Source organism: Lipophrys pholis (assembly GCF_963383615.2).
Source record: "Lipophrys pholis genome assembly, chromosome: 16".
Classification (NCBI taxonomy): domain Eukaryota; kingdom Metazoa; phylum Chordata; class Actinopteri; order Blenniiformes; family Blenniidae; genus Lipophrys; species Lipophrys pholis.
Genome location: NC_137634.1, coordinates 8,037,845 through 8,050,114, shown reverse-complemented (window position 1 = coordinate 8,050,114; position 12,270 = coordinate 8,037,845). Strand labels below are relative to the sequence as shown.

Genomic DNA, 12,270 nt, shown 5'->3' with positions numbered 1-12,270 from the left:
ACATTTCAGCCCTTCATAGGCGCACGTGTCTGTCACTATTGGGAAAAAAAACCTAGAATTTGCACTATGAAAATCGATTTATCTACAAATTCGATAAATCGTTTTTTTGTCCAGCAGTAGGAGAAGTCTATATCTGACCTGTCGAGCACGCAGAGCCACCTTAGCATTGGTTGTCTTACTGAGTTGGGTGAGCTCTGTTAAAATGGTCATGAGCTCATCTGTCAGTGTAGGATCTGGGACACACAGCTGGTCCTGGACACAAGAGAAGGCACGACATTACAAAACAGCAGCAGGATATACTGTACTCTCATCTTATTCACACATACAAAATTGTAAGTTTTATACGATAGATCACAGTTTGCTAGTAAAGTATTGTACGAGTAAGTAAGTAAATCAATTCTCTGGAAAGTTACAGAGTGTGGATGGATTCCTGTGATCAAAATTAATCACACACTGCTGGTACGCAAACCAACTTGCCTCAGCGTAAGCGTAAAATATGAATCTCTCTTTTACTTAACGTGAAAGAATACAGCAGTCCTAATCATTTCTAATAAAGTTGTCTGACTTCACTGACTCGGTAGGAAATGAAACTTACAATCAGCATCGTCACCAGTAGATTCTTCTTGGTGACTTGAGCATGGGAGAAGATATAGTTCAGCACATTGGCCATGTCACCTTTGTTTTCTTCACGCAGTGTGAAGACACACTTGTCATAGTGTCCTGTTAACAGGGCGGAACAGGGGAGAGACGTTAGCCATTGCACAGGGGAAATGAGGTGAAAAACTCAAGGCAATCTTTCTAAAGAAGTGTGAACACGGAAGGAAAGAAAGTATTTTTTTAAACTGCTTAATGTGGTGACATGTCAACACAGTGAGTCTTTGGCAGCAATTAATGTGTGGGTGTTGTTGCTCTGTACCATTCTGAAACTGGATCTCTACTTTCAGATATTGTCTGAGCAAATCCATCACCACTGCCTTCATGTGTCCTCGGATGCCACTTCGATACCTGTTGAGGACATAAACAGGTTGAACTTATAGATGATCAATGGGAAAAACAATGATTCAATTAAGGGGGGTGTTTATGGATCTCACTTTTGCACCAGCTGAACGATGCTTTGTGTGTTCATGAAGAAGACCTCTCTCTCCGACTTCTTGTTTAGAGTTGCTGCATGGCTGTCCAGGATGTTTGCAATCTAGTTCAAAGGAGATAATCAATATAAGTATTTAATCCCAGAAGCAGTCGAGACTCAGAGGCCTTTAATCCGGGTCACAATATGGGTTATGTGCCTTCACTTAATATGACTATGTTACACAAACTGTCTATACAAACCAAAAGAATGTGGAATTTATGATAAAAACTTCATGCACAAAGAAAAGAGCGATAGAGCTGAGTAGCTGAGGTATCCCGTCACCAAACTGTCACATTTCATAATTAAAATCAATCACTAAAACAAACACAACTATATCTAAGCGGTTTTATATCATTGTTTTTCTTTTTATCTGGGACCGTCAGTAACTCTTCATCAAGTGAAAGTGGACATATTTGGTAGATTTCACAATTCTTCCAAACAATAATAGTTAGAAAATACTTGCCAACATGTGATAATTGTAATATTTACAGTATTTCTATGACTAATAACATTTTTGTAAGACAGTAACACTAAGTAATATGTAGAAAGAGAAAACAAGATGTTAGAAGCCGTTGGAGAATTCCAGTGAGGAATGGATCCCATTTAGAAAGAGTTTCAAGCTATAGTGGAAATTACAGAAACATTTCTTTGTTCCCAAGGTGCTACAGTGTCTATAACATAAGGCTTGTGCAGGCACCTGCTGGCTGGGGAACTGGCAGAGCACTGAGGTGATGTTGCTGGCATACTGAGCCATCTCCTTCTTGATGGCCTTCTCCACAGCGGGGGGGATACGACCCGACACACTCGTCATGATGTCTTGAAGCTCCAGCAGTGGCAGAGAGGGATCTCGCATGGTCTTCATTAGCCTTTCCACCCACTCTTTCAACTACACCAACGGGAGAACATTTGTTTGGTTGCGCTGTGGTAACAAAACCTATACATGGATGAAGAAGATGACGATGCGTTAAATCTTACCTTAACACTGAAAAAAGGCTCAGGAAGACAGAAGCCATTCATTATGTGAACAAGATGATCCAGTGTGTTGTGGAAGACCCTGTGCAGCTTCTCCCCTCTCAGAGCTACTGCCTGGATAGACGGCAGGGCGCCAGTGTGCAGCTCGGCCTACAAGACAAACACGCATACTTGTTCAGACGTCGTAAGTGCTCAATGCACCAACTAAACATCCACCCATATTCACCAGTCCATCACAGAGGGCCAAAGCCAAAGACAGTGAGATGACAGCACCAACTATGAAACCAATCTGCACTCATCTTAAACTAAATAAACTGCTCTATAACTACATACTTTCTGTGAAAAATGTATTGTAAAGTTGTGCTTTGATCAGCTTTGTTTACCCACAACTCGTGATACTTTTATGAAAGACTGAAACTCAGACCGGCGCAGTCTCTTTAAAACATGGTGTGCACTGATGATGTATATGTATTACATGTGATGCATTTTCCTGCAACATCACTATCCTGGAGCGCATTTGTAATGCATGACAGGCTTTGGTGCCTGTTTAAACTTTCCTTTACAGCTCGCCACATGTGATCTGATCACTTGAAACGACAGCTCAGATATAGATGTAGACGCAGACACCCACAAAGTACACCTGCCCATTTTAAAAAGAGCAAATACCTGCTGCACTCTGCTTGGATCATCTAACTGCAGCTTGGCAATGACACAGCCAGGCTCCAACGCTGCTCCGGGCCTCTTCACATAGTGAATACAGCCAGACTCTGCAGCGGTGAGTGTCATGACCATCTTCATGACCTGAAATTCAAAACGTTAACAACTATGCAGCTTGACATAATTAGTATTTTTGTACCGATTCCTTCACCACATGGCAAAGCCTGAACATGCTGTACCTCTATTTCGGCATAGCACTGGCCGGAAAACACATGGCCGCCATCTTCAACTGTGTACTGAATGAGCTTCCCAGCAGAGGGAGACCTCAGCAGCGAGGGATCGTTCTCCTTTTCAAAAACACAAGTCTTGTTCCCAATGGTGATGCGATACCTGTAGATTAACAGAATTTTTAACCGCTCTGCCACTCAGTGACCTATTTCTTTTATAACTATGTGGCAAAGTCAATAAAACACTAATGATTGTTCCATCATACCTGTCTACTTCCTCCTTCATGTAGGTTGTGTAGCTGCTGCCATCATACGATAGAAGCAGGCCGCCGTCACTGAGCCGATGGACGTCCACCTCGGCAGAGGAGTTGTTCATGATGACCACATACGAGTTGGGAGACTGACGCGTCACCGTCAAGACGTACTTCATCCCTTCGTAAATCAGCTCTACATCCACAGTGTTGAGAAGTGTGTGTGCTGGCAGCACCTGGCCTCTGGTTAGGGAGGGAAAGGAGTTTCGTGTTTTATATTAAGACTCTTTCCTTTTTCAGCAACATCTTAAAATTAGTTAGTATCACATGCACTTATTTTACCTTTCGAGAGAATGCAGAAAGTTGGACACACTGTTTCTTAGATTGACGTCTGCCACATGCAGAGCACCGCTCACAATTCCCAACATGGTATCGGGACGCTCTGCCTGCATGCAACATACACTTAACATCAGACATCCAAATCTGAAAACAAAACTGTGCGGACACACAGCTCGACTGCATGACTTTACAACATGGGTCAGTGTGTCAGTGCTTTCTTTAAGAGCATCCAGGGTCCAGAAATACATCTTTACATACCTGCATCTTCTCTGAGATAAGCCTGTCAAGCCAGCCAGTGTCAATACTGTTGTGCTGGAAACTTTCAGTCTCCAGCAGTTTGATGAGGTATTCCACTGTGGTCCTGAAGTCACCTCGAATAGAAAGCTCCTTGAGAGCCACCACCATGTTGCTAGCAAAAAAGACATAAAAAAAAAAAAAAAAAAAGAAGTTATAGGATTATTTGGAAAATACACATACCTTGGGTTTATTTTCAAACATGTCATTTTCACACAATAATGACAGTACTCACGAGATGGCTTCTTCACGATTTTCTCCCCAGGAGAAGCAGTGGCCAAACTGGGAGTCTGCAAACTCATGCAAGCCTCCAGCGGCCGCAACGCTGAAGTAACCCCACACGTTCTTGTTGCTGCGGAAGTTAAGCTCTTGCACCGTACCAGAGCTCGGCTTGAAACCCTGCAATCACACACATTCACACAAATCATTTGACCTTCTCAAGGGATGAACAGAATCCAGAAACATCTAGTTTTATGGTGACACCAAACGCAAACATTCAAAAGCAGGATTAATTCACGATAAATAAAAAAACAACAACATCAGAACCAAACATTATACCATTTGTGTTATTCCTGACTGCAATATTATGTAGACATGAATGTACCTCATCGGGATTTTCACTGGTGATGCGTGCTGCGATGACATGACCCCTTGGTGAAGGTGTATTGGAAAGACTCTCAAAGTCAATGGGACAGTCGCCCCAGGGCATGACCCCATAAAGCATCCTGATGTCTTTGATTCGGTAAAGCGGAATACCCATAGCAATCTGAAACAACACAGAAGAATCCAAAGAACTGCACATACAAGTAAAGACAAACAGATAAATAAATGTGTTTACATTTGTATCACAGTCATGATCATTTCAACGCGATTAAAACTGTATTTTCTGGAGAAACAGCCAAGAACATTAATCCATCATAGTCCATGCTGTTGTAGCTCTGAAAAAAAGATAATTGTTGTGAATGTCACTCCCACAGTCTCATCCGATCAGCTTGAGTACAAAGCTTTCGCAGCTCGACTCACACTGACCTATTTACACACAATCCTGAACTCTGCAGAACACGTTGCTGCTGCAACCCCCGAACCTACTACAATGTTTCTGCATACTCTCCTCCGTTTCATTCTCTCGCTTTCTTTCTTTGTAGTCAGTTGCCATGGAGACAGGGGGCCAGTTCGAATGGTAATGGTTGCGAGGCATGCTAACTTTGTCTCCTGCAGGATGGCCAGGGAGATTCAAACCGCACTCCTGTATGTTTTCTGCGTGTGCGTGTGCGTGTGTGTGTGTGTGTGTGTGTGTGTGTGTGTGTGTGTGTGTGTGTGTGTGTGTGTGTGTGTGTGTGTGTGTGTGTCTGTGTGTGTGCGCAAGACTGACCTGCAGTTGGGCAGCAGGTAAGTTGACATCAGCCACCATTTCAGTGCAGGGGTGTTCCACCTGCAGACGGGGGTTGAGCTCTAAGAAGTAGAAGCTGCCATCTTGACTGTAGAGGTACTCGACTGTACCGGCACTGACGTAACCCACCATCTTAGCCAGCTTCACTGCACACTGAGAAAGAGGAGAAAAAAAAACAGCTGTAGTCAAATAAGAATGTATTTCTCTGTGTTCATATAAGAATGCTGGTGTAGTTGAGATGGAATGTGGTTTGCGCAAGGATTTTCCTATAACCTTTCAACGAATGCATGAAGACATGACATTCATTTTAACTGCAGTGATGTATACTGAGTTTAGCTCAGAGGTGTCAAACGTAGTTTAATCCAAGGGTTAGACTTTTTTGAAAAAAAGTCAACAACTTCATAGAACCTAAACAAGTCAAACAGTTTAAAGAAAAGTATGTGCAATCTCAAAAAAATCCCTTTTGTAACGATGCTCTGATTGGCATTTTGCTGCTTTACATGCACATTATAACAAATTCCCACCCACAGTATGGCGCTGATTCTAATTGCTACTCTGACAGCCAGAGTTCAATCCTTCGTAAATGAATTAGAAACACCAGTGAGTCATTCATAAAGTAAGGGTGACGTTTGCTTTGCATTTCCATGGGCTAGACTGGACTGTACCATTTTCGGCCCATTGGTGGTGTGTTTAACGCACCTTGTTTGGATTAATCAACTTTCTGGTGAATTAAAACACACAGCAGAAGAAGAGTTCAGAACAGGCTAAATAAATTCAAAACTCAAAATTGTAATCTGAGTAAAGACAAAACAGGAGCTTAGTTATGTTTGTTATTAGCAGGTATTTGTTAGTATGTTTAATGCGAGTACATTAAAATAACAGTTGAATCGTATAGAAGCCGAATCCACATGTGAATCTCAAGCTAGAGAACAGGACATTTTTACACACCCCAGATGGCGAGCGAATGCATGATGCTATCTCCAGCTGTGTGTTCTGCAGGGTCATCTCACCCAAATTAGACCGATGTGCAATAGGACGGAGATGGAATTGTCAAATTAATAATACAACAATCCAAACCACACCACCAACCTTTTCCATATCCTCAAACACATCCGAGGTAGCGATGGTAGCGGGAGCCTCCTCAATAATTTTTTGGTGACGCCGCTGCACCGAACAATCTCTGCCGAACAGGGAGATGGCGTTCCCGTATTGATCGGCTAAAATCTGAACCTCCAAGTGGCGGGCATGCTTGGCGAGCTGCATGACGAAAATGGGTGATCCGGGAACTTCTGCTTGGACCTGCACCAGCAAAGAAAAAAAAAAAAACAATTCTTGCATTTATCGCATGTGAACGAAGTGCAATCCAATGACAAATCAGCCACTTGAGCTCGCACTCACTTGTCTGAAGAGGTTTGGGAAGTCATCGGCGCAGTTGACTTTACGGATGCCTTTTCCTCCGCCCCCTTCTGAGGCCTTCACCATCACAGGATAACCAATCTTCTCTGCAGCCTGGTGGGAAAACATACAGATTCTCAGCATGCATTCAGATACAAAGCGGATTAAAGTGGAGTCAGTACTGATTTGCTTACTTTCATGCCATCCTCTACATCCTGGATGCACCCAAGGTCATAAAACTCATGAGGAACGTTGATAAGTTTCTTCTTCTGGTTGTTGTCTGTCCATTCTACAGTCAGACCTGACAAAGAAATACCACATCCAGAATTTAAGTTTTCTGTGCAATTGTGTGACAGACTGTACTGTGTATAGCAGACGTTGCTCAAACATCTTTAATGCCAAGCCTATAAAATCTGTTAAATTGCAGCTTTCTTATTCAGATGACTCTTTATACCAGTTCCACTCCAGGGCAGTGTCGGAATGCCAGCAGTCTGAGCCACAATTGACGAAGCAATTTTGTCTCCAAGGGCCCACATAGCTTGACTTGGAGGACCTACAGAATATGAAAAATTAAACAAAAATAAATGAACTGGCAAGAGATAGTGAAGAGAGAAAATACCAGCAATAGTCACAAATGCACAGACTCGTCTTACCCATGAAAGCAATGCCGTTCTTGTGAAGAAGCTCCGGGAGTTTAGGGTTTTCTGATGCGTGGCCCCATCCAGCCCACACAGCCTATGGCAAAAACATACATATAAGACTAGGTAAGAAATGAATGTTTAAATATGTTTGAAACCTGCTAGAAAATTCTTTGTTGTACCTGAACAGGTATACGTTTAGCGATGTCCAGAATAAGTTCCACATTGGCGTAGTTGTTGTTATTAGTTCCTCCTGGCACAGGTACGTAGTGATCTGCCATTTTTATGTATTCTGTGGAGGGGGATGAGTTCATTATCTGTGCTATGTCACATACACATGAGTAAGATACCTGCATTCTTTCATGTGAAGCCAAACAGGACCAGACTAACAAGCAACAATCAGGAGTGAGAAAAATGTCCTGTTTGTTGAAACTTTTTGAACTGTTGCAACATTTCACTGCAAACATAAAGACACAGTGCGGCGGAAAATCCCTGCCAACATGTGCGGGTAAAAATCTGCTTCATGAGGGAGCTGCAACTCACTCAGCAGTGTATATTCTTTATATATGTATTTATATGTGGTATCGAGTGAATCATTTCAATCATCGTGGACCCTGTCAATGAAAATACCATCTACTTGAACCTGCATTCATAAAATATTTACATTTTCCAAATGCACTTTTTGGCTGGATTAAATTTTTAATACTATAATTAGGATAAAGACAGCTTGTTATCGTTAAATCAATAGTATCCACTTCAATTAAGCCTGGCGCAATTTCTTCCATAAACTGTTGCCAAAACAAAGGGTCAACTTTAGTAATTGACATCATGAATGATTATTTAATGTTTACTCTTTGACTTTGAAAACACTGTGCATTTATTTATTATTTGCTCATCTTTGGATTTTAGTGAACTGAAAATAAATTGGAAAACCAACCAAAATCAATTAGAGTTCTGCACTCAGTTTTGCAATACTCGTGTTGTGGCGTTAGAAATCCCGCACAGTGTTTTCATTTACAGCAGTGCGTTTCCACCCCAGCCTTAACACCCAGATTCACTCATCTATTTAACTTTAATAAAGATTAACAGGGGAAAAAAACAAACAAACAATAATGAATGCACAATGTTTCTCGGGCTGATGCTGAATTGGAATTTGCTCCAAATGGTACCAGTTTATGGGAGAATAGGAAGTACTCCAGTGAAAGGAGACATTGTAATGCAATTGTGACATGAAAATGTCTCCACAGCTTCAGGAGCAGTACAACATTTCATACAGACAGCAGCCGTTCGTATGCTTTGACTGGGATTTGTCCTCATAACAACGCAAGTATTTTTTTAAAATTTAAAACAGGTACAAATAAGCCAATGCACTCACATTGCAGTTTTATTTATTCATATAAGCTCACCTGCATTGGCCTTCAGGTCTTCCGGGGCCACCATGACGACAAAGCGAATGGCCCTTTCATTGCGAAACATCTCATATGCCCAGCGGCGGATGGATCGCATGCACTTCACCGCTGCGATGCCATTGTTTGCGATCAGTACCTGGATCGACAAAAGCCTACAGTTACTACTGTTGAATTCGTAACATCACAGAAGGAGAGTGATGGAATGCTGCATTCAGCGAGATATATGCAAGGTCACTGAACTGGAATTGTAAAACCATTAGCAGGAGTGTTCAATACAACAGGGAAATCCTGCAGTGAAACCTTATGCTCGAGTAATTGCTACATTTTATGACTGTATTGTTGATCGCTTATAAATCAGCAGTTACCTTTTCAATGACCTTGTTTCCACCAAACCGGGTGACAAACTCAGCAGGAGAGGCGACGGTGAAGTCTCTCTGGAGATCAATGCGCCTGCGCTCTCTGCCCTGTTTCACCAGGTGCAGTCCTGACATGCTTGATCTGCTTCAAGAAAGAAACCAAAACAAAAAAATCAATGCATATGATGCCACAACCCTCAATAGCTACTCCAGCTAAGAAAATAAAAAAAATAGATACTAAGCTATTTCGGGAGAGTGTTTGCGAAGCGGCCGCAGCTTTCAGGAGTTCATGTTTGTAAGCCAGCAGATAAAAAAGACACAGCGCTTCCGATTGCTAAGACATTTATTGTCACAGTAGCACAAGATGAGGCTACTGTCGGTCATACTTTCAGTGTGAGGAACACAACTAATCAAAGAACTTGTTTTTAAAAATGTGAATGTTGGCAGATGAAATTAACACACACACACACACATATAACAAAATTCTTCCGAATCAATCCAGCATAATTACATGTTAGAACAAGTACTTTCAGCAGAGCTGAATTGTTCGAGCTCCACAAAGGAGCCATGTGGAAACCATGTGGAAATCACCGAGGGAGGGATGATTTTCAACAAGAGGGCGTGACAGAGCGTGTTTGGCTCCGGTATGTGGTCTGATGCTGCATCGTTGCGTCACTGTCTAGATCACCGGCACGGGAGGAAAGGTTCTTCTTACTACATCAAGGCTCTGATTCATATCCAGCTGAGAGAGTATGCTCCATCCTGTGAGAGTGGATATTTCCAGAGTCGGATTGGAAGACCCCCCCCCCCCCCCCCCCCCCATCTAGGATTAACTGTTTTAAAAACTGTGAACAACACATCACACAAAATTAACCGGACAAAGCCACAACTAAACTCTAGCTGAGCAGAGAACTGCAAGTTTCATGGAGTCCCTGCTAGAAAGAAAAGTGAGTCAGCAAGATGAAGCAGCACTGGGGACATCACTGGAATAGATGAAATAGATTTAGATGTCACATTTAAAAAATAAATGTATTTTTTAATAAGCAGAGAAGTTTCTGTTCATCATTCCTTCTTAAGAAAACATAATGAAAACATGAGGGCTGGACGACAGACTAAGAAATCCAAGTGCTTTAAAAAAAGTGCTATAAGTACTGAATAGCGCCTTTTCAGAGTCGGCTTGAGTATTTTTCAGTCTATACCTGCTCTCCCGGACAACCTCACACACTCAGTGCTCAGAGAAACTCTTCAGCAGTGTGCAACTAGAGAAACCACATATTTTCACATTTGCTGAGGAAGGAGGCAACCGAGGAAAGGAAAAACACACACCGTGCAAACCTCAATGCCAGACCTATACCATGAAAGACTTCAACGTTTTGCATGCATGTTACAAAAAAAAAAAAGTTTTTCAGGCTGCATATAATATGTTTATAGTATAACAATGCAATGTAAGAAAAGCAAGTAGAGGAGACTAATGCAAAATAAAAAGTTGGACTATTGTGTAAAATTCATGTCTGCTTATCCCGCCTGTCAGAGAAAATGAATGTTTTTTTAATTTGCTGTGTAGAAAGACCCAAATTCTAACCTCAGATTGTGCGTCGGGCCGTCAATGTGGTCGAATCCCATTTCGAAGGTGCTGTCAGAGCTGCCCGAGGACGGCGACACGGAGCGACTCTCCTTTTCCTCCTGCTGCATGTCGGCCTTCCCTTGGATTTCATCCTCCGAGTTCTCCTCGGACACCGATCCCACGATGAAGTGGGAGTGCAGCGCCGCAGCCGCGGGGCACTTCTTGGCAGCACCGTCCTGCTGTGCCATGGCCGGACGACACGAGCAGGCTGCAAAAACTGGGGAGAAAAACGCACCAGTTTTAAGCGACGTACAAAGTCCAGATATCAGAGTACAGCGTGAGACAAAATTGGCTTGACGAGAACATCATACTGTTTGTGGTATTGCAAAATTTGACTGCATAAATATTAACAGTAGTGATAAAGCAGATTGGAGATTGCACAACTGGAGGCTGCACTGGGAGCTTCAGGGCTTTTGAGTGCAAGATTTGTAAAACTAATATTACATATTGTGCTATTTTTAGATTGAATAATCTGCAAACGCATTTAGATGTGCATCTAAAGCATGCTACTAACTTCACAAAACAAGTGAATCAGGTCAGCTGGGCTTGATCATAAGTCATGAAGTGATGAAGCCACTTGGATAAGGGACGAAACGTCTCCATAGACATATGACAGAATCCAGTTGATCTGAGATGCCTCCTACCTGCACGAAGGAGAATATCTGCATACATATTCTACATGTATACGTTTGTTGTCGGTATTTACATTTAGAGCTCTACTTCTATGAAAGCGTGCATATGGAAAACAAAAAGTGTTGTCTACCATTAACCCATAAAAGACAGAAAGCACGATTGCAACCTTACAAAGTAAATAATCTCCAGCGCATCCCCAGCTTACACTACCACTGCCTTAAACTGTCACTTGTCTCCAAGTTAGCAGAGAAATCTGATGCTGAATTAGCAAACAACAGGGACGTCCACTACCTGTAGAGACAGTTCGCAGAGTTGAGTTTCAGCTGAGGCACACCTTTACCTGCAGAGAGCTGCCTGTGGGACCAGAAAAACAAGCCGAGCACGACAGCCAGACACGCCGAGAGGCTGAGCCAAGGGGACATCACAAAACCACCGCATGGGCTTGGTTTACCTTCTGCGCAGACCCAAACCTCTCCTCGCCCGGATAAATATGATTTGGCCGCATAACAGCACCGATGTGAGCGTTGCCTGGCAAAGCTAGCTTCCCAGACACAGCAGCTACAGATAAGCTGAGACGCAGATGCTAATAACGTTAGCTCACCAGGGCAGCAGATAATACTATTATCATGACACAGTAGTGGCACTAATACGCACTGTACGGTCACCAGCTAGCTGGGGGACCACTCAATGCAAAACACCGGTGCACAGTGAACAAGGCAACCGCATTGAGATAGACGTCTAGCAGCTCGCGACTCACCGGTGGAGATGAATCGACACGTAATCCTGAAGGAATTCGAGTCAAGCAGATGGATGAATTAAATATGTCGGTGGGGCATCTCGGCCGGGTTCACTGATGATGACAAAGATCCCATCATCAGGAGCTCCACCAGCAGACAGTGGGGTGATGCGATGATGCGCACACGGGTTACTACCGGGCATTGACCTCTGACTGCCGC

The 12,270-nt window shown here is 42.8% G+C and overlaps 1 protein-coding gene across 2 annotated transcripts in view; it reads right to left on the bottom strand.

Moving 5' to 3' along the window:
* The window catches only part of acaca (acetyl-CoA carboxylase alpha), a 32,745-nt gene extending 20,968 nt beyond the window's left edge, over positions 1 to 11,777 (bottom strand). Inside the window, exons 1-24 of one of the 2 annotated variants that reach the window (XM_080483060.1) lie at positions 11,655 to 11,777; positions 10,640 to 10,898; positions 9,067 to 9,202; positions 8,699 to 8,837; positions 7,475 to 7,584; positions 7,308 to 7,389; positions 7,109 to 7,207; positions 6,849 to 6,955; positions 6,658 to 6,768; positions 6,349 to 6,558; positions 5,242 to 5,412; positions 4,474 to 4,635; positions 4,105 to 4,268; positions 3,834 to 3,984; positions 3,579 to 3,682; positions 3,252 to 3,479; positions 2,998 to 3,148; positions 2,768 to 2,902; positions 2,105 to 2,251; positions 1,827 to 2,015; positions 1,092 to 1,192; positions 917 to 1,005; positions 596 to 720; positions 139 to 252 (exon numbers count right to left, since the gene is read on the bottom strand). In XM_080483060.1, coding sequence (XP_080339186.1) covers positions 139 to 252; positions 596 to 720; positions 917 to 1,005; positions 1,092 to 1,192; positions 1,827 to 2,015; positions 2,105 to 2,251; positions 2,768 to 2,902; positions 2,998 to 3,148; positions 3,252 to 3,479; positions 3,579 to 3,682; positions 3,834 to 3,984; positions 4,105 to 4,268; positions 4,474 to 4,635; positions 5,242 to 5,412; positions 6,349 to 6,558; positions 6,658 to 6,768; positions 6,849 to 6,955; positions 7,109 to 7,207; positions 7,308 to 7,389; positions 7,475 to 7,584; positions 8,699 to 8,837; positions 9,067 to 9,202; positions 10,640 to 10,898; positions 11,655 to 11,736 — 3,366 coding nt within the window. In that variant the 5' untranslated portion in view covers positions 11,737 to 11,777. The remainder of the gene's footprint in view (positions 1 to 138; positions 253 to 595; positions 721 to 916; positions 1,006 to 1,091; positions 1,193 to 1,826; positions 2,016 to 2,104; positions 2,252 to 2,767; positions 2,903 to 2,997; positions 3,149 to 3,251; positions 3,480 to 3,578; positions 3,683 to 3,833; positions 3,985 to 4,104; positions 4,269 to 4,473; positions 4,636 to 5,241; positions 5,413 to 6,348; positions 6,559 to 6,657; positions 6,769 to 6,848; positions 6,956 to 7,108; positions 7,208 to 7,307; positions 7,390 to 7,474; positions 7,585 to 8,698; positions 8,838 to 9,066; positions 9,203 to 10,639; positions 10,899 to 11,654) is intronic. The other variant, XM_080483061.1, reaches the window with a different exon arrangement.
* Between the last annotated feature and the right edge of the window lie 493 nt (positions 11,778 to 12,270).